At 35.3% G+C, this 22249-nt stretch overlaps 1 protein-coding gene across 2 annotated transcripts in view; it reads left to right on the top strand.

Moving 5' to 3' along the window:
• CPNE3 (copine 3) overlaps positions 1-21532 on the top strand; it is a 47519-nt gene extending 25987 nt beyond the window's left edge. For both annotated transcript variants that reach the window (XM_046019334.1, XM_046019332.1), the window contains 10 exons: positions 229-318; positions 4201-4299; positions 6620-6706; positions 7908-7967; positions 8445-8578; positions 12640-12694; positions 12774-12825; positions 15292-15425; positions 16536-16772; positions 18303-21532. In XM_046019334.1, coding sequence (XP_045875290.1) covers positions 229-318; positions 4201-4299; positions 6620-6706; positions 7908-7967; positions 8445-8578; positions 12640-12694; positions 12774-12825; positions 15292-15425; positions 16536-16772; positions 18303-18413 — 1059 coding nt within the window. In that variant the 3' untranslated portion in view covers positions 18414-21532. The remainder of the gene's footprint in view (positions 1-228; positions 319-4200; positions 4300-6619; positions 6707-7907; positions 7968-8444; positions 8579-12639; positions 12695-12773; positions 12826-15291; positions 15426-16535; positions 16773-18302) is intronic.
• Positions 21533-22249: the final 717 nt, after the last annotated feature.

The raw sequence follows: 22249 nt of genomic DNA, 5'->3' as shown, positions 1-22249 counted from the left end.
CTGTAGTTTCTAAGTGTACCTTATAATGGGTGAAATATATTTTCCAAGTAGTTTCTCTTCTTTTCTCAGAATGTATCTATCACGTTTTTCTTCTAACACTTGTATAATATTGTCCTAGATAGTTTTTCATTGACAAAGTTGACTAGGTGCAAAGGTGGAGGATGATTGGTGAGAGTGTAGCAAGAACTGAATGTTTTTCTAACTAGTCTTTGTATCTTCATTTTATAGGTTATTAAAAATAACTTGAATCCTGTTTGGAGGCCTTTTAAAATCTCTCTTAACTCCCTGTGCTATGGAGATATGGACAAAACGATCAAGGTAATTTAAAGTAATATATATGTTATGTATACACACACATTAGTTGATTAGATAGTATTTAATAGAAGTAAGTGATCTAATAGATACCTGTAAGGATTATATTTTATTTGTATTTAGGAATATTAAAATAGAAATGTCTCTGATAAGTAAATTGAAGGGTAGTTACGTTTGACTGATCTGTTGGCCTAATGCTTAATCAAAAATTGTGATTTTCATTTTACTCTTCATTAAAAAAAAATGTCCAATTTAAATCTTTCCTCCTTTTAATAAGATTCCTTTTTTCTGCAAATAGGAAACTTTAACTGCCTTCTTTGCCTTTGGCATGTCCCTTGCAAATAGAAGCAGATGTTACTTTGACTAAAAACCCAGAGCTTCCTTCTGCCATTAGCAACAGAGGAGAATAGTGGTGGCATTTTCCATCACTTATTTTCAGAGCAAGATATTCATTGAAAACTTCTAGATGGCTTTACTATAAAGTATTAGGAAAGCAGAGTGGGACCAGGAAGTATCAGGCATCTAAGAATTTTTTTAATGTTTTAATTTATAGCCATTTATTAGAAAATATTTATTATTTTTAAGACACATTATCCTGGAGTCTCTTTACATAAGAGTCCAGATAGAAGCCTCTTCTTGTGTTTAGTTGTCAGCAAACCAAAGTGGAGTTTGTTGTTTTTGTTTTAGTTTTTTTCCTTTGGTAACGAATACGGTAAAAACAGGAAAAGTGATGACACGGAGCATAAGATTTCGTCTCAGGCTGTAGTGCAAGTCTTGACTTAGGCCTTCAACCAGATAAGGGATCTTGGGCAGGTCATCTAACTTCTTCACTTACACAATAGAGAAAATAATGTCTATATTACAAAAAAGGGAAGGATTAAATTAATGAAAGTGAAAGTTTTCTAAACCATTATATAAAGCACAGATGCTGTTACATTAAAATGACTTAATTTCTTAGATCCAAAAAAATTTGTCTTCAGAGAACTTGTCAGAGAACTTTAAAAATCAATATAAGTAGAATTTATTTGTTATTTCAAATAACAGTGAAAATTTAGGTAAAAAATAAATAGTAGAACAGCAGTTTTAAAAATTACTTTCTATAATTGTACTACCTCTACAATTTTTGCTTTTCACATTAAAAATAATAAGCGAAACTTTATTAGACCTGAGAAACAGGGAAAGGCTGGGGAAAAGAAATGCCTAAACCATAACTGATTGCTTGCAATAATATGTTAACAATGAAACAATGTTTTTTAAACTTTTTTTTCACACAGTGGCATGCTTACAGGGCTATTTTATTATAGTAAGTAAACTGATTTTCTGAGTTTTCTCTGATGAATGTCTTCTGTTCTTAAAACTTTCTCAGTTTGTGTTAACTATACACAATTTGGTTTCCCACATCATGACTGTCTTTACATTGTTTAGTGCTGTATTTCTTTGCAATATTACAAAATCACCCATCTGTGAGTCTCTTGGTGTTTGGAAATGGTTTAGAGGTGTGGTAAAGCGTTTTAGAGCAGAGAATAGAGTCAGAATCATGCATAGTTTCTTCACTGCTCTGTGAATGTGCCAGTTTTATCACTCCGGCATGTATTATTATTCTCATGAGATCAAGTGAATAAAAGAAATAATCCTGCATGCTGCCCCCCTGCCTAAAATGGGAATGCCTTAGTGAATGTAGTGTTTTGTGGTGCGTACATTCTCTTACATATATACATAGGGGACATATGTATATATGCATGTATTTCACTGTCACAAGCACTGCTGATACTGTATCAGTATTTGAAACAGCCAGTAGTACTTGTTTTTGAATTTTTGAGAAGAGAAATTAAAAGACACAAATCATTACATGATTTATCTGAAATTGTATCTGAACATAGGCCTGCAGTATAAATGTCACATCTTTCTTTAGCACCAAATATTTGCCTTCAGTGGGGCAACAGTGAATTTTTCCTATATAGTTTTCTGTATGGTTTTCCTTTGTAATTTTCCTATGTGGTTTTGAGCTCTCAGAAATTCCAACTTACAAATCTTTTTACATTCCCTGAAGTCTCAGGCATATGAAGAGTTTTAGGTGTTCATATACTTTCTTTAAAAACAAAATTGGCCTTATCAAAGCTTGATCTTATCCTAGATAGAAGTTGGAGTTTCCTGAATGCAAATCTAAAATGCAAAGTTCTGGGGCACCTGGCTGGCTCAGTCAGTAGAGCATGCTACTGTTGATCCCAGAGTGGTGAGTTCAAGCCCCACATTGAGTATAGAGCTTTCTTAGGAAAAAAAATATCAAGTTCTACTTTCCATATATAAAAAAAATCTATTAAAAAGTAAAATCATGATAATACTAAGATTGCTTTTGTCTTTATCTTAATTTTACTTTCTTTGGAAAAAATTAGTAAGATCATTCATTTTCTTTTCCCCTCACAGTTCAAATAAAGAGTCAGATAAAGGGACTTTGGTTTAAAAATTACATATCAGATATGTAAAGCAAGAATCAAACTCTCATAATGGGTAAGAGACCAAACTGTTTACAACAAATAAAAATCCATTACAGTTAATCAAAATTGCAATTCCAGACCTTGTATTTATCGATTGATTTATAGTCTCCCTGGAATAATAACCAAAATATTAGTAAGGAAGGAAACACTTCCTGTTATGATAGGCAGACAGTTCACTTCTCATAGAACTGAGAAGAAAATAAATCACTTTTCTGGGTGAACACATAAATCCTAAGCATTTTAACTTGGTAATTAATATAACTTTGTAAAGGATACTCTCTTGGCAAGTACTCTCAGTTACAGGCTTTTATTTTAAATCTCTAGAAAAATTCAAAAGTGTCCTTAGCACAGCTTTATATTACCTATGTCGGTTGCCAAATAAAACATATCATCTTCTAACACTATTTAATTCCTCTGCCTACTTCACAAGCCTGTGTAGATAATGTGTGCAGTGCACATAATAAATGTTTGCGGGAATGAGATAATCCGTTCTGAAATTACAAAGCACTATAAAAAATTAGTTATTCGATGATTACAATGAACATGTCTGTTTGCTAACAGTTCACACCATCTTAATATTCTCATTGCAATGAGTAATCAGGTATTCTTGTGAATATTTACCCTCTGGCTCTGCTGTCAACTTGGCACAAAGCTGCATGCACGTCAGGTACTCTCAGTTCTCTCCTGTCTGCTTTAAGAAAGAACATACATTTGGTGACAGCCATAGATAGGAATAGAATTCACCCTGTTTTACATGGAAATAAGAGTTAATATGACCCAGTCTAGATACTTCCTCAGTGGTTAACGTACTCTTTTCCTCAAATTTTCTTTTTCATTCTAAGAGTTTTGATTTTCAGAAGGATGCAGATCTGACTTCATCCTGTCTAACTCTGAATACAAGCCTAGCCTTACCAGATTGCAGCTAATGAAATATATTTGCCATATTTCTAAATCATCTAGGATTTAATTATACAAGTTTTAGTTGCCTAGGATACTGACTTCCTTTCTTCCTGCAGTTGATGGCTCTTAGTCATTGTGTAGTGATAATGAAGTGAAGAAGTGGATGAGAAAGAAGGTGTAATTCCATTTTGACTTGATCAGCTCTTATAAAGGGCATGATAGGTGAACTGGAAACTGTTTAATGTGGAATTTAAACAGTATTTGTATTTTTCAATCTGCCTATGATCTATCCTAGATGCCCATTGCAAGAATAGCTGGGGTTTGAAAGTGGTTCACTAACTTCCTCCAGGAAGTTAGTTCCTACTTCTCCTATTAAACATTCTCACTTTTTTACATCAATAGGACACTTCTTGGTTAAGTCCCATTTACTGCAGGCAATCCTTTTAAACAAAAGAGGCTGATTTTTATAGATTTTTATTATACTTAATTCTAGGTAGAGTGTTATGATTATGATAATGATGGGTCACATGATCTCATTGGAACATTTCAAACCACCATGACAAAACTGAAAGAAGCCTCCAGAAATTCACCTGTAAGTTGCATCTTTGTTACTTGAATGTACTTTACTGTTTGGCCATGTATTTATTATTTCATTTTTTTCCTTGGTATAGCAAACTGTTTGCCATGTTTTTGCTGTGTTCCAAAATGTTCTGAAATCTGTGGATTTTATTTGTGTAGTAATTGGATGATCCAAAATCCATACTTGGAGGTATAAGTTTATATTTATAGTTAGAGGTTTGGTTTCCTTTAGCTTCAGACAATATATTTGGTTTGATTGAAAAACCCCAGTTTTATTTATTATTTTTTAAGATTTTATTTATTTGACAGAGATCAGAAGTAGGCAAAGAAGCAAGCAGAGAGAGAGGGGGAAACAGGCTCCCTGCTGAACAGAGAGCCTGATGTGGGGCTCGATCCCAGGACCCTGAGATCATGACCTGAGCCGAAGGCAGAGGCGTAACCCACTGAGCCACCCAGGTGCCCCTGTAAATACCTATTCAAATATTTTTTTTTAAAAAGCAGAACTAATAGAAAATGCTAAAAATCTGAAGAGTTCAAATAAAACAAGCTACCTAAAAGAACTAAAGAGGCGTGGTCTGGATTGCTGTCTTAGTAATTTCACTTTGTCGCTATCTTGCAGAATCAGTAAATGACCTACTTTTAGGAGATAATGAACAACTAACTCTGTAATACTTTATGGGTCATGTAAAGTTTTTCGAAATCTAGCTATCTTGATCCTTCCCTTCTCCACGACAGAATACAGCTTTTAATATTGCTGCGATGACAACGTTTACCCACTCTCGTTTTTCAAAGGCAGAGCCATATCTTATCATCTGTGTTTTCAGTGCCTAGAATAGTACCTGCCACTTGGTAGGCACTCTGTCAAAGTGGGAATAAATGAAATGAAGTAACACAGTCTTTTACCAATGAGAATTCTCTTTAAGGCTTCCCCGCATCACAAATATTCAGTAGTCATCATGATGATGACTGAGAAGTCTGGCAGGATCCTGAACTATGAAAGAATTTATTTCACATAATTTTGTTTTTTATTGTTGTATCTACTGTACCTTTTAATATTTGATTCCTAGAAAATTAGCAATGACTCTGTCTAAAGTATATGTTACTTTCTTTTTTTTTTTTAAGATTTTTTAGTTTATTTATTTGACAGAGAGAGATCACAAGTAGGCAGAGAGGCAGGCAGAGAGAGGGGGAGAAGCAGGCTCCCCACTGAGCAGAGAGCCCAACGTGGTGCTCGATCGCAGGACCCTGAGATCATGACCTGAGCTGAAGGCAGATGCTTTAACCCACTGAGCCACCCAGACACCCTATAAGTTACTTTCTATTAATCAGAAAAGGTGACTCATCAGGTGTTCATTGAGTTGATCAAGATAGAGAAAATTTGAAGGTATAATTTGGAGATGATTATATCCTGGGTATGAAACAAAATTAATGAAATGAAACAATTGAGAATAATGCAAAGCATGTAACTAAATTTTATATGGTTGTAGAAGTTTAGAGAGATAAAAAACTGAATAGGAGTTGATGTTATAGAGGAGGGCAGCTTGAGCCAAGCCTTATGGATGGATAGGTGGCTAGAAGGTGGAAGAGAACATCCTGTTTGGGGAAAGGAGCTACACTGGAAAGAAGATGTAAGGTATTAGTTCTATCCCTAAAAGTATCCCCAGGGGAAAAAGATGATCTTTGCATATTTCACCATACAGTTAGGCTCCATATATTTCTGTTTTCTGATGGTAGGTTTTTTCCCTTCTTTTTCTAAGCAGGATATTTTTCTTCTTTCTGAAAATAATGAGTCAAAGTAATATTTTATTTCCCTTATTATAAAAAATGAAGAATGTTACTTGAAGCATTTGCAAGGAAATCATCTATCGAGGCAAAATCTATACTAAGGAACCATTTTATTTATATTTATTTATTTATTTATTTATTTTTTCCCTTAGGAACCATTTTAAAAGGTATACAATCTTAGGCATTCCTTTTAGAAATTTCAGTTGTAAATATTTCACATATTTTATTATGTAATTATTTCAAAATTATATTTTGCAGCAGACCTATATCAGCGGATGGTTTGATTCCAAGCATTTAAATTCACGTTGGCATTTAAAGAAACATTTTATTTATTTATTTCGGAGAGACAGAGAGTGCATGTGTGGGCACACACATGCAAGCATGAATGGGGGGAGGGGCAGAGGGAGAAGGAGGCTCCATCCCAGAACCCTGGGATCATGACCTGAGCCAAAGGCAGACCCTTAACTGACTGAGCCAACAGGCGCCCCAACATTGGCATTTTTTTATATCACTAGTAAGAAGTAATATTTTGTCTTTTCTTCCTACAGGTGGAATTTGAATGCATAAATGAAAAAAAGAGGCAAAAGAAGAAAAGCTACAAGAATTCAGGTGTTATCAGTGTGAAACAGTGTGAGGTTAGTTTATGTTTACCATTTATAGTATAATAAGATCACATTTCAAGTTCTTTTCTCAATATGGTATATATTAAACCAGACAAAGAATATTAAAATTTTTCCTGAACTTAGGAAATGTGAATTGAATTATGGGCAATTGAAAATCATATGATCATCTAGACACCCTTAGGGAAAAGAAGAGAGTAGGAAATAGTATAGAAATCTTTCAAGTAACTTTGTTTCTAAGGTTTGATAACTTTTTGGCAAAAGACAAAGAATATTAAAGTTTTTTTTCCCTTATTTTTAGGAAATGTGAAATATCACGGTATTTTCCCAGGGTATTAGTAGAAATGATCTAACCCAGTGCATCTATCCTGGTCATAATTTCAAGTTGAGATATTATAAATAGAGTGAAAAATTCACGAGATTTCTTGCAACAAACAAATGGTTTTTTTGGTTTTTTGGTTTTTTTTTTAAATCTTGATTATTATCAAGCTCTCATTAGACTTAGAGTCTCATTAGACTCATTACTAGTTTCTTACAACTTGAAGTGAGTGTATTTCATCTTTTGGCCATTAATATTCTAATCTTAGATGCATCTGGGTGGTTCATTCGGTTCAGTGTTGGACTCTTGATTTTAGCTCAGGTCATGGTATTGGGGTCATGAGATTGAGCCCCAATTTGGGTTCCCATCTCAGCAGGGAGTCTGCTTCTCTCTGTCTGTCCCTAATACCCCCTGCCCCTCCCCCTGCTCATCTCTCTATCTCTCTCTATAAAATAAATAAATCTTTTTAAAAAAAAAATCTTAACATTACTTTAATTATCTCAAATTAAGATCTTACAGATTTATGACAAGTAGGGGCAGGGATACTTAACCTCAAATACCAGTGTGGTTTCCACCTGCTTATATCATGGTTCTGTTCAGTTTCTAAACTGTTAAAAATATATGCCAGAGAGCTCTTTGTATCTCTTGTATAGTAAGAGATTTTTTTAATTAAGGATTTATTTACTTATTTTTATGGGGCATTGTGGAGCAGAAGGAAAGGAAAAGAGAATCCCAAGCAGACTCTTGGCTGAGTGCAGAGCCTGTTGTGGGGCTGGATCCCATGACCGAGGGATCATGACCTGAGCCAAAACCAAGCATTGGATGCTCGATTAATTCAGCCATCCAGGAACCCTAGTAAGAGATTTTTGATTTTAAGAGTTTGCTCTTTGTTTTTAGATTACAGTGGAGTGCACATTCCTTGACTATATCATGGGAGGATGTCAACTGAATTTTACTGTAAGTAACACTGACTTTCTCAAAGTAAGCTGAAACATGTTACTTTTTTTCCTACAGTTTTGCACTGTTCTTTATTTTCTTGTAAAACCGACTTTGAAATTTACCCAAGCCGTTTAGTATGGTCTCCTCAGACAGGTTGTCTAAGTTCTTCAGGAAGCCTTCAACTTTGTTGATAAGATCTGTTCCTTCCGATGGAGTAATATAAATTACAGAAAGCGTTAGTTAAACAACCTACAAAACAAGCCCTATGTCTAAACTCCTGGGTGTAATAATTCATGGATTTGAGTCATCTAGAAAAAATATGAATAGCAGGTTGTTTCAGGCTTAAGCTTTGTTTAATTGTCTGTGGAAATACTGGTAGGCCCAGACATTTGTTAGGAGATGGCAGCAGCAGGCTCTGGGACGAATGTCTGTCTGTCTCCTGGACATTGAACATATGGCCTCTCCTTAGTAAGGGCTGTGATTGTTATTTGGCAGGTGGGAGTGGACTTCACTGGCTCTAATGGCGACCCAAGGTCTCCTGACTCCCTTCATTACATTAGCCCCAATGGTGTTAATGAGTATTTGACTGCTATCTGGTCTGTGGGACTGGTCATTCAAGATTATGATACGTGAGTATGACTAAAATACTTGTTTTCATAGCTCTCCAGAAGGGGCAGTTTCTGTTTCATCTGCTAGTACTCTGGTATAATTGGTGGTGGTAAGGCTGCTGGGGTTGACTGGGGGTGGGAGAGGGGGTGTGGTGGGAATAACTTTCTCCCTAAAATCTTTTGTGTTCTCTTTTCTAGTTTTCTCTTTGTCACAGTCTTAGGGTTTACTTTTGACCTCTTCTCTCTAGCTGTGATCAGTTATAATGTATTATATATAGCTTGTTTATTTAATAGCTGACTAGAGTCAACTGTTTCCTTGGGGTTTATTTATTAAGGATAAGTTATCTGTGTAAATGAAGTCCAGATGACATATTTTGTAAACATTTATAGACACTGTTTATTAACATGTCTATTTCTTGGCAGTCACTGTCAAATTATTTTCCTTTTTCTTTTTTTTAGTTTTATTTATTTGAGAGAGAGACAGCATGCAAGTGGGGGAAGGGGGCAGAAGGAGAGGGAGAGAATCCTAAGCAGACGCCCTGCTGAGTGCAGAGCACCACTTGGGACTGGATCTCATGACCTTGAGATCTTGACCTGAACCAAAACCAAGAGTCGGATGCTTAACTAACTAAGCCACCCAGGAGCCCCTCAAATTATTTTCTTAATGGCAACTTTGAACAAGTGCCAAAAGATAACTTGACCTGATTGCTCTAAAAATTTGAATAGATTCTCAATGTATTGAGAATCTATTTTTGAATAGATGAAATAGGACCTCTTGAAGGTTTACCAAACAATAGAAAAGAAAGTCCGCCTTAATAATTTTTTGTTCTGGATCTCTTAGGGCACCGTATAAATTTTCACTTATCTTTGCCTATTATTTTATGATTAAAGCCCTTACATATATTGATGGAGCTTTTCATTAATCTGCTATGATATTTAAAGAGGTAAATTTTCAGGCAAATGCAAACAAATCTAAAGCAAAGGTGACAATTTTGATATCAGCCTAGTAGAATTTAAGACAAAAGTCATTAAATATAATAAAAAAACTATTTTATAGAAAACTTTGTTACATAATCCAAAATGAAAATATAACCATGGACATGTTTGATAAGAATATCAAAGTATTTCAACTGAAAGTAGTTAGAAATGCAATAAAAATTTTAAAGTAACATAATTATAGTGGTGGTTATGTAAAAAATAAAAAGTTTACAGAGTTACTTTATCAGACTGCCACCTAGAAGTTAATAACAAAAGGATAACTAAAACAAAATTTACCATATGGAAATAAAAAAATCTTAACAAGTTCTTAGATCAAAGAGGAAACTGAGGGCACCTGGGTGGCTCAGTTGGTTGAGCGACTGCCTTCCCACCAGGTCATGATCCTGGAGTCTGGGGATCGAGTCCTGAGGGCTCCCTGCTCAGCAGGGGGTCTGCTTCTCCCTCTGACCTTCCCCCTCTCATGCTCGCACTCTCTCATTTTCTCTCTCTCAAATAAATAAAATCTTTAAAAATAAAAACAAAGCGGAAACTGAAGTATAATAACAGACTATCTTAGAAATAGGGGCACCAAGAAGACTATACATAGTCCTATCTTTTTTTAAAATATTTTTTTCAAAGATTTTATTTATTTGACAGAGAGAAACAGCCAGAGAAGGAACACAAGCAGGGGGAGTGGGAGAGAGAGAAGCAGGCTTCCCACCGAGCAGGGAGCCCAATGTGGGGCTCCATCCCAGGACCCTGGGATCATGACCTGAGCTGAAGGCAGACGCTTAATGACTGAGCCACCCAGGAGCACCCCTCCTTTTTTTTTAATTTAAATTTTAGGTAGTTAAAATACAGTGTGGTCATGTCTTTATAGAGGAAAACTTCTGGCTTTTCATGCTTTTATTTTTAAGCAAGAAAAATTGAATATAAATGAACTAGGTTTTCAATAAAATAAAATTAAAGAATAGGATAAAAAATAAAGATATAACAATAATAGCGGATTCTATCTATAAATTAGCTCTGACATGTCAGGCACAATTTAATATTGTTTCTACATGATACTCACCTAATCCACCATACTTTGCTGTGACATAGGTACTATATCATCCATTATCATCTACAGTGTACAGATGAGAAAACTGAGGCATAAGAGGTTAACTTGTCCAAGGTCACTCAACTGGTAACTGGCAGAGACAGAATTGAGCCTGGGCTGTCTGCTCCAGAGACATGCTTTCCAAACTGTATATTCTGTATTGTGGTGTATTTCTTCTATGCACTGAAAGTAAAGACTTGGAAAGTTAAAAAAAAAAAAACAAAACAACAACTCACTAAATGAATAAATTAAATGAAGAGATGATTCTTTGTAAGGTCAACAAAACTCAGGCAAATCTGCCAGTGCTGACCCCCAAGAAAGAGAAAACATGCATAAAATATTAGTAATAAGACAGAGAGTATAAGCATAAATTCAAGAAATAAACCATTAAAATTTAGAAGTTAATACTATGTAAAACTTTGGTATTACATTGGAAAATCTGGATTTAAGGATTTTGCGGGAATGGGGGGAGGGGGAGAAAAGCTTTAAATTACAAAAGTTGATTTAAAGAGCCTGAGTAGACCTGGAACAATGGAAGGAATGGGATAGCTGGTCACAGAGCCACTCCTCACAAGGGCACGAGGCTAAGAAAATTTCATACATAAATTGTAGCAAACCTGTAAGGAATGAATTTAAACCTAAAATAATCAAGTAAAAAAATATTAGATAGTAGAGAGAGTTCAGAAAGTTAGTCAGATACAATGTAAAATGTAAAAACCAGCAATTTCTCACTAGCCAGCAATAACCAATTCAAGAGATTATAGCAGATACAAGATCACAATTCAAATGCAATAAAAAATAAGAATGAATTCAGTATGAGGTCTAGGATCTCTAATTAGGGAAAACTACAAAGTTGTACTAAAGGACAAAGAAGGAAACTTGTTTAAATGGAGAGATATACTGTGATTCTACATAGCAGACATCATAATGATGTAAGATATAAAATTTCTCCCAGAATTAATCAATTCTAATCAAAATTGCAATCAAACCATGCTAAAATGATTTTTAAAACTTCCTGGAGGGAAAAATGAATCACAATAGCCAAGAAGTTTTTTTGGAAAAAAAAATTAGGGGAGTTTGTTTTAGCAGATATTTAAACTCATTTTAGGGGCACCTGGGTGGCTCAGTTGGTTAAGCGCCTGCCTTTGGCTCAGGTAGTGATCCCAGGGTCCTGGGATTGTATCCCCAATCAGGCTCCTTGCTCAGCGGGGACCCAGGTGCCCCTAAAATGTTCATACTAATGAACATAACATAATGAGCATACTAATTTTTCTGCTAGGATATATATATATATAGGATAATATATATTTATGTCCTAGCAGAAAGATTAGCATGTTCATTACAGTGTTTTGTAATAGCAAAACATTGGATCTTTATTAGTTGGGGGAGAATATCCATAAAGTGGTGGAATACTTGGCAGCCATTCACATGATGTTATATATTCAGGTCCATATCCCTTATCCCTAAACCATTGGGACCAAATATTCATCTATTTTGCTACAAAAAATGTGAGAATTTTACATGTGGCATTTGCACCATGTTTCTGTGGCCAAATGTATGAATATTCATAATCAGTGACATGAATAAAAGCTATAAATAACCTCATGTCAGTTGAGGTCAGGTTTTGCTGCCAAATGCGTTTGGTATAAGCCAATGAACTTGTGGTTTTCAAAGCTTTATGGATTTATCTACATATTTATTCAGCAAAATGATATATAGTATTTAAGTAGAAAATAGCATATTATAAAAGGAATACAAACTGCATTTTTATGAGTATATAGAGAGAAACATTTTTCTCCCTCATTGCACAGAAAAATACTTAGAATGATTGTTGCCAGATGTTAACATTGGTTCTCTCTGGTGGTTACTATAGGTTTAATCTTTATATTTTCCTAAGATTTTGAATTAAAAAAAAACAACAACTATTGGTTTTATTAAGAGTAAAGATAAAATTTTCTCTTTTGAAAAAAATGATCTTTCAGTTTTTTACAAATTTTCTTTTTAGTGATAAAATGTTTCCAGCTTTTGGTTTTGGAGCTCAGATACCTCCTCAGTGGCAGGTAAGAGGAAATCTTATTTTAAGTATTTTCCTCCCACAAAAGCAAAACAGGCTTCATCAATCCTTTCCTCTTTTGGCAGGTTTCACATGAATTTCCAATGAACTTTAATCCATCCAATCCTTACTGCAATGGTAAGTTAAAAAACAGGAAGATTTTATACTGAATATCTTAGTAGTTTGTTACTTGCTTTTTTCTTACTTGTCTTTTTGTTACTTGTCTTGTTCCTTGTCTTTTTTCTTCAAACTTCTTACCAGTTTGTTACTTGTGATTTACTTAAATTCCCTACCTAGTTTTCTTTTTGTGACTCTTTCTCTCTCTCCCTAACAAATAAATAAAATCTTAAAAAAAAAAAACAAAACCCTAATACAAATTATTCCAACAAAATGTTCCTTTAATGCAAGGAAGGATTTTGGCATAACTTAATTTTAGTGGAGGAACTGAAGGTAATTGATATTTGTGAAGGAATTTAATTAATAGTTTATATATCTTCAGATTGAAAAGCAAGCTGAGATGATAAAAATGAAAGAGTATTATTGCTCTGGGTACCCAAATTTTCTCAGTCTGTATCATTGCAGTAAGATCCTACTGCTGGCCTATGTTAATACTATTTTTGTTAGTACTGGACTGACTTCTTCCTGAGTTCAAAGTGACTTAGAGGAGTGAATTAGAACTCTTAAATGTTAAGAGAGTTGGTCTTGTGAAAGTTTTAAGTCAAGTATCTACTTCTTTTCCTTCTTGATCTCTGCTCTGTTAGGGATGTTTTAAGCAAGAGACCTGTTTTGGTTTGCATTAAAAATCTTTTATTTTTGGAACATTTATTTTTTATTTTTTTAAAGATTTTATTTATTTGGCAGATAGAGATCACAAGTAGGCAGAGAGGCAGGCAGAGAGAGAGGGGAAGCAGGCTCCCTACGAAGCAGAGAGCCCAATGCGGGGCACGATCCCAGGACCCGGGGATCATGACCTGAGCCAAAGGCAGAGGCTTAACCCACTGAGCCACCCAGGTGCCCCTGCATTAAAAATCTTTTTAGGCAGATTTCTTTGATGATCTCAACAAGTATGGGGGAAGTTCTTGAGGATTTCTAGTATCTTATCTGCATCCTGGACACTCTGACCTAAGGGCTGGATTCCACAGGCGCGTATGTTGCATTAAAGCTTCACTAGCAATGCTTTTACCAGGAATGCCACTCAGCCTCCACTAAGTTGTGCTGTTGTAATAAACAATCTAACCCTCAGTGATTTATAATAGCAATAGTTTCTCTTTCTATTTGTGTTTATTTCTATGTATAATAGCAATAGTTTATTGCATAAAGCATGTGTTAGCTTTATTATAAAACTTATTTCCATTCTAGATTTAAATGACCCAAAGATAGAGTTACAGTTTTATGTATGTAATATTTTACCAACCTCTAAAGATGTTTATCAGAAATGAGAGAATTGAAAAAAAGTTTCCGCCCCCAAATAGTTTATTTATATATAAATAAGATAGTTTATTTATATATCCCTTTACATGTGGCTAGTCTGCTCTACGTTTCTTCTTACTCCAGGACCCAGGACTGTATCTGGGATGTGTTACTCCCTTTGCAGAGGGAAAGAGCCAGATTGCAGGTGAAAACAGGCAGTGGCTCTTAAAACGTCTACTTAGACATGAATGTCATGTCCATTTACATGCTTGGTTAAAGCTAGTCGAATGGCCCTGCCCAGTCTTCATTATACAGCATCCCAGCAGGCCCAGGCAGTACGGCATAAACAAATACACACATTAGTATTTCTGCAGCAAAATGCAATATATAACCTGGAAATGAATTTTTATGACTATACAGTTTCCCATACCATGCTTAACATTTAAGTTATTGACTACTAACTCTTGACTACAATTAACAATTAGGTTTAGGGGCGCCTGGGTGGCTCAGTGGGTTAAAGCCTCTGCCTTCAGCTCAGGTCATGATCCCAGGGTCCTGGGATGGAGCCCCGCATCGGGCTCTCTGCTCAGCAGGGAGCCTGCTTCCTCCTCTGTCTCTGCCTGCTTCTCTGCCTACTTGTGATCTCTGTCTGTCAAATAAATAAATAAATAAATAAATCTTAAAAACAAAAAAACAAAAAAAACAATTAGGTTTATAACCATCTGACTTTGTAGACTCTTTGGCCACATGTGCAAAAGTTTTTCCATTTATTCAATATTTTTCTTACCTCTTGTTGTCAGTTGTGAGATGCAGCAACTTTTTCATGATTCTTTTCCCATTAAAGTCTTATTCCTAAAATACAAAAGCTATGCAATATAACAATCCCACTGTAGATTAATGAATAATTTGGCTGAGATGAAAATAAATGTCTTTTATTGGAGGACGGTAATGTTTATAGGTTTTTGCAATGGAACATAGCTATGAAGTTTTATAATACATGGTTTAAGAGAAACTTTTGAATATAGAGTTTTTAACTAAAGCAATAGATATGTATATACACAGACACAAACACACACACACACACACACACACACACACACACACACACATATATAATTAAATTAGCCAGTATGGTAAACAATGAACAATTAAATTGTGTTTGAGAATTTTTAATTCTGCTTTTTTTTGGCCTAGGAATCCAAGGCATTGTAGAGGCATATCGGGCCTGCCTTCCTCAGATAAAACTCTATGGACCAACTAATTTTTCTCCAATCATAAACCATGTGGCCAGGTTTGCTGCTGCAGCCACCCAACAACAGACAGCTTCTGTAAGTGCTATAGTACCAGGGGACAAGGAGAATTTGGATTGGTAGTGGCTTCTGGTGCCATGTTTCCATTTATTTGGTCCATTGATACACAAAGAATGAAGTAATAAGATATAGCTATCTTTGGTTCGGGAGTAACAACTGTTGTTATATTAGTGATCATTAAGTACAAGACAACAAAAAAATAACCCTTATACTCATGAATCTTTTCTCTGCCATTTGAATTAATTTTCGTAAATAGGTTTTACTAAAAAGAAATGATTAAAATCTGCCTTTTCAAAAGTAGACTTAACAAATTAACAAATTGAGAAAATTTACAATTTCAGTTGCTGATGAAAAATCACTTACTGTATTTAAAGGCTTTGAATTAGATAACCATTATCTGTTGGACCTTGATACCAAATCTCTCTTAGCTTCATAACTTTTTATACCCAAAAGTAGGGTAGAGATAACTACCTTATATGACTGCTGAAATGTGAACTAAGATAATTCATATAAAGTGCACAGTGTCTGGGGCAGAGTAAACACCCAGCATGTGTTAGCTTTATTATAAAACTTATTTCCATTCAGATTTAAATGACCCAAAAGGTGGAGTTACAATTTTATGTAATATTTTACCAACCTCTAAAAATGTTTATCAGAAATGAGAGAATTGAAAGATTCTGCCCCCAGACCTTTCCGTTTTTTTAAAAGTACACTTTAGTTTGATAAACAATTCTACTTCCATACTTGACCTTTTAGAAACAGAGTGACCACTTACTCCCTTGATCAGTACTTCAACATCTTTAATACTTAAGTTAACGTATTTATTCCTATGCTCACTAAAAGTTTAATCTTTGACATTTAGATGTCTTACTTCTTTATATTTATGCTAACCCTATTTTGTGGTCTGTTTCACTTTTAATAAACCTGTAATTTTTGTATGAATACATTTCCTTGTCATTAGAGAATGTTAGAATATTTTATGTAGCTGGTATGCTGGGTAGAGACTGGCAAGGAAAATGAGCAAGAAAGAGACTTGAATGACTCATCAAGCTGGAGACATTTTTAACCATTGCTTTTATTGTTTGGGAGCTCAACCTGCTCAGTGGATATAATTTTCTTTCTTGGCAGCAATATTATGTGCTCTTAGTCATTACTGATGGTGTGATAACAGACCTTGATGAGACCAGACAAGCCATAGTTAATGCTGCCAAGCTGCCTATGTCCATCATCATTGTCGGAGTAGGAGGTGCTGACTTCAGTGCCATGGAGTTTCTGGACGGCGATGGTGGAAGTCTCCGCTCCGCATCAGGAGAGGTAGCCATCCGAGATATCGTCCAGTTTGTGCCTTTCAGACAATTCCAGAACGTGAGTACCACTCCTCCTCATTCTTCATGCACAGTAAGGAGTTCGAACACAGACCTTCACCAGTCCATCACCAAGTAGTGAAGTAGGTGTCAGGGGTTAGAGGATGCATGGAGTTTTGGTTTGAAGAGCCCTGATTAGATTTTGCAGTTTTGCTTCAAGCTGTATACTTGCACGCCTAAATTGTCGGAAGTGGTGTTGCTGTGACTGTTTTAAAATGTATTTTATCTTTACCTATGTATGTAACAACAGAAAAACTCTATACAAGTATATGATGAATTTGCCAGACCGGAAGTTAATTTGACGAAAATCTCTCAGGACTTTGTTTTACCCAGTTTACTCCAGTGGTAACATCTTGTAAAACTACAGCACAGAATCTATGAGCAGGGTATAGACATTGATAAACAGTGAAGGTCCATCCTCTCAAGACTCCTCAAGTTGCCCTTTTATAGCCACACCCACTTCTCTTGCACCTCCACCCCCCTGTAACCCCTGGCAACCACTAATCTGTTCTCCACTTCCATAATTTTGTCATTTCAAAAATGTTATAGAAATGTTAGGATTGGCTTCCCCTCCCCCCCCCCCCCCACTCAGCATGATTTTCTGCAGGGTTGTTTCTGCAAATGTTCCTTTTTATTCCTGAGGAATATTCCACGGAGTAGGTATTAACCATTCATCTATTGAAGGACATCTTTAATTGTTTTCAGCTTCTGTCTGTTATATGCAAAGCTGCTATAAACATTCATGTACAGGTTTTTGTGTGGGCATAAATTTTTATTTCTCTATTATACCCAGAAGTGCAGTTTCTGGGTCGTATGATTATTGCCTGTTTAATTATTAAAGAAAATGTTGAACTTTTCCAGAATGGTTATGCTTTTTTTACATTCCCAGGAGCCAATGTATGATTGTGGGGAAGGTGATTAAAAGTGTTAATGTTAGAGATCCTTGTGATGATGAAACAGTTCTGTATCTTGATTGTGGTGATGGTTATCCAGATCTATCCAGGTGATAAAATTATATAGAATCCTTCATCCACACATGCAAATCAGTGCTTGTAAAATAAAACGGGTAAAATCTGAATAAGGCCTGTGAACTGTACCATTGTCAGTGTTTTTGGTTTTGATCTTCTGCTATAGTTATAAAAGATACTACCTTTGAAAGAAACTATGTGAATATTGTTTTTGCAACTTCCGATGAATCTGTAATATTTCAAAATAAAAAGTTAAAAAAATTAATACCAAGTGAATAAAAAACCCACCTTTAAAAGTTAAAGAAAAAAGTAATTATCAAATGCCAAAATGCTGGCACCAAAAAAGGACTTGATAAATATTACTGGGTAATAAAGCACTCCTACGTAACATTGGTTACTTAGCTCATTCTGTGTTACGCAGACTGTTCCTAAGACAGGATATAAGCCTAGGAATTGGGAATTACTGCTTTTTACTGACAGGTGAGGTATTCTTAGTCTGTTATCAAAATGCCAGTAAAAATTTGGTTACTAATAAAGTCACTCTGATTTTGTTTTTTCATAAGGCTCCGAAGGAAGCGCTCGCTCAGTGTGTCTTGGCAGAGATCCCCCAGCAGGTGGTGGGCTACTTCAACACATACAAACTCCTTCCTCCCAAGAACCCAGCTAAGAAATGAAAAGAGCTATAGCCGCCTGAGCAGAATTCTTTTGTGCTGTGTGGAGCAATGGATTCCCCTCCCACCCCGAATCATGAATCTGTTATTTTTACGTGCTTTTCATCACCAGCATTTATGATGTAAAAAGCATTCTTTTTATACTTTTTTTTTTTTTTTTTTGGAGGGAAGTGCTAAGTTAATCTTTACTCAATAATGCAGTGATTGCTAGTGACTTGCAGTGACACTGGGGATTAGAAACTCGTATGAGAAAAATTGATTTGGTGGTTGTGGTTGTTTACTTTCATATGGTGAAAATACTGTTTCTGAATGTCAGTAGAAAGAATGAAAATTGCTGGGTTGTGATTTGCAGGTTGGTGTACTTTGTTCTAGGCAATATATGTTTCACAAACCAACATAACAATACCTGGTGACAAGAACTTCTTAAATTATATGATACTGAATTTGTTCCTATAACTGTATCCAGTGCTTTTCCATGGGATAAAACTACATTCACTTTGCCTGAATTTTGCTGCAGTTTTGACAATGCAGTTTACAAAACAGTATGCATTCACTTAGGACTTCTTAAAAAATACTGGATGAGAAGGGAAGGCATATATCCAATTCTTAAAATGTACAATCAACAAATAAAAAGAACCTCATGTAAGTAAGCCATTTTTATTTGCCTTCCTGGATTTTTATTTTCATTGTAGAATACTGTAAACACAGGCAGATTTGATCTTTTCATTTACTGTATGCGACATTCAGAATTTTATATCTGTATAGATGATAGGTTAGCCTAGATTCAACATTATTAGAGTATTTTAATTGGAATTTATTAAAATGGTTAGGACTGCTTTATCCAGGAAAGCTATGAGGACCAAATATATAACGGGAAATTCAGAATTCCATTTCCTAATGAAATACTTTAAAAAAAAAAGACAATTTTTATATTTTCCTTGGTAAGCTTTCACACATTGATTTGTACATTTGTGCAGATTCATTTAGACGTTTTCTCCCCTTTTTTAGTAACATTTTTAGTCTGATTTTTAAACTCATGATAGTGGTTATATATTAATCAAAATCAAATTTTGCTTTTTAATTATGTTATTTCCCAAGCCCAAAATGTATGTATTAAGCCTAAAAACCTGTTATAACTTAAAAAAAAAAAAAAATTCCCCACTGCTGCATTATGATAGAGTGGACCTTACATCCTTTTTTCTTCTTTTTAGAGCAGAATTTTTTTCCTGATTTTTACCGTTTAGAGCATATTACTTAGCAAACATGACATTTTCAGAATAGATTCAGTAACATTTTATTAAAGGACCTATGTGCCAAGTACTATGCATATTCGTAGGTTGGCCAATCATCTCTAACAATTTAATGTTAGAAGTTACGTGTTTATCGTCTGTCCTTAAGTGGATGCACCAGTGCCTTGCCGACATGCCTTTCAGTCTTATTGAAAACTTGTACCACAGCTCGTACAGCTTTTTCTCTGAAATGTCTAAAGGAGATGAGCTCTCAGCCATGAAGAACTTCGGCTTCTCAGAAACAGCTTGTTGCCAAGGTCAGGCCAAAGAGGAGACCTGCCTGTTGTTGTGATTGTCTAGCTCATGTGAACGGTTCCTCCTTTCCCACTTAGCTAGCTTGCCTCTGCATATGTGCTATTAGCTGAAGGTACCTAATGAGGAGTCTGTTACCCTGTGACATATCTCAGTGGACAAGTCACTTTAACATTAGTTAAGTCAGAAGAAAACTGATCATTCTTCCAGAATTTTAGAGCCTTTTTGTCTCCTATGTCCTGATTTCAATTCTCTTTGTGTGCTGGGGAACAGCATATATATATTGCTATGGTTTTTAGGATTTTTTTAAACAAATTGAAGCCTTAAAATATATATAGATACACACACACACACACACACACACACACACACACACACACACACATTCTCATTGTATGGTAAAACAGAGAAGTGGGGCTTCTCTAGGTCCAGAGCAGGTCCAGAGCCCTACTCTCGGGGCCTCCTCCTCACTCTTCTTAACCAGCTCCTGGTTGTAGCCGAGTCACTCCAAAACCACTGGTCAGGAGCATTCATTGTTTTCATGAGCCAAATAACAGCCAAATACTTCTGTCACCACTGTCAGATTGATTTGGTCTTCATAATTTTGTATTCTGGTTTTAACCAGAATCACCCCAATTTTAATTTTATTTTTCATTCCAATTTTTAAATTATTTTTTAATCATTCTTGATCAGGTTCATTATTCGATGTTATTATTCATAAGAACTGTGATTCCAGCAAATGAGAATAATTGATTCCTTTTTTGCAGTTCTGAATGAAAGCATTTAGAGTTTCTAAATTACCATTTTGTAAAATTCTTAGTCTCACCAATTTACCACATCATATGCTGATTTAGTATTGTTTTATGTAAAAATAGTCCTTTTCCCTATTGTGCCACCATTCATTCAAGTGTCATTAGTTCTTAAAATGCATTAAAAGAATAACCAAGTTGATTTTCACACCTTATATAAACACCTGTATTACAAACACATATTGGGGTAACAGTGTCCTGGACAGACATAATATTTTTCAAATATGCCTTTACTGAGAAAATAACATACCAATTAGTATGGTCATGTCATCTTGTGCTTCAAACTGAAATTTTTAAGATCATAACATTTCAAAGTCAGATCAGGGATTTACAACTGTTTTTTGGGTAGTGCCTTAGGCAGCCTTTCCAGAGTAAATTCTGGGCCCCATTGCTGTTTATGCTTTATTTGACATACTTTGTCTTTTTCATTTTACGAAATTCCAGGAAAACCATCTTCAATAAATTTTCCCCAGTCTCTTTATGCGTGTGGTTGGTAGTCGTGGCAGTGACACATAAGAGAGGCCAGAAGTTTGGTTGGGATTGCAAGAGACTATTTTGTGTTTTAATGATGTCATACTTAATAATAAGTATATAAGTTACTAATATATGAGTTGATGTTAAATATATCTTCCATTTGAATTCTCATTGGATAAAATTATTTCTTGATGTGATACAGTAGTACCTTGTTTTCATTTATTCTTTCTCCAAATGTTTCTCCAAATGTTATCAAAACCAGTAGAAAAATTAGAAATAAAGTGAATATAGTATTTTAGGTGGCCTGTATTCTCTTTTATTGAATTGAACATTTGGGGTTTTTTAAAAAATTATTTTATGGGATTTATTCATTTAAAAGATACTGAATGCATTGAAGATACATTTCTTTTTTCTTTTTTTTTAAGATTTTATTTATTTATTTTTCAGAGAGAGAGCACAAGCAGGTTGAGCAGTAGGCAGAGGGAGAAGAAGTCTCCCCACTAAGCAAGGTGCCTGATGTGGGACTTGATCCAGGATCGTGGGATCATGACCTGAGCCGAAGGCAGATGCTTACCCAACCTAGCCATCCAGGCATCCCTCAAGAAAGATTTCTGGGTGCAGTAAGGGAAAGGTTCTCAGCTTATAGCTGGGTAGCCTGAAAAATGTGGCACTCACAATCAGTTGTGTTAAGCAGGACAGCAGGAGAGTATACCCACCTTACTTTTTTGTTTGTTTTTTAAATTGCATCTGTGATATTGCAGTCATTGGACAAGGCCTTGGGGATACAATGGTAACTTAAGTAGCCACAGCTGCTGCCTTCGTAGAAATAATGGACGGGGGGTGGGGGTGGGGGGGAGAGAAAACATTAAATGAGTAATTACAGAGACATGAGATCAGTGTATGATGTTGTAGCAGGAGACTTGACCCATCTAGTGGGCAAAGAGCACTTTTCTGAGCATGTGCCATGTAAGCTAAGACCTTAAAGTTGGCTGAGTGAAGAGGGTTAAAAGCATTT

The sequence above is a fragment of the Meles meles genome, chromosome 1 (genome assembly GCF_922984935.1).
Source record: "Meles meles chromosome 1, mMelMel3.1 paternal haplotype, whole genome shotgun sequence".
Lineage (NCBI taxonomy): Eukaryota > Metazoa > Chordata > Mammalia > Carnivora > Mustelidae > Meles > Meles meles.
The sequence above is the reverse complement of the archived record's forward strand: the minus strand, read 5'-3'. Positions and strand labels throughout refer to the sequence as shown.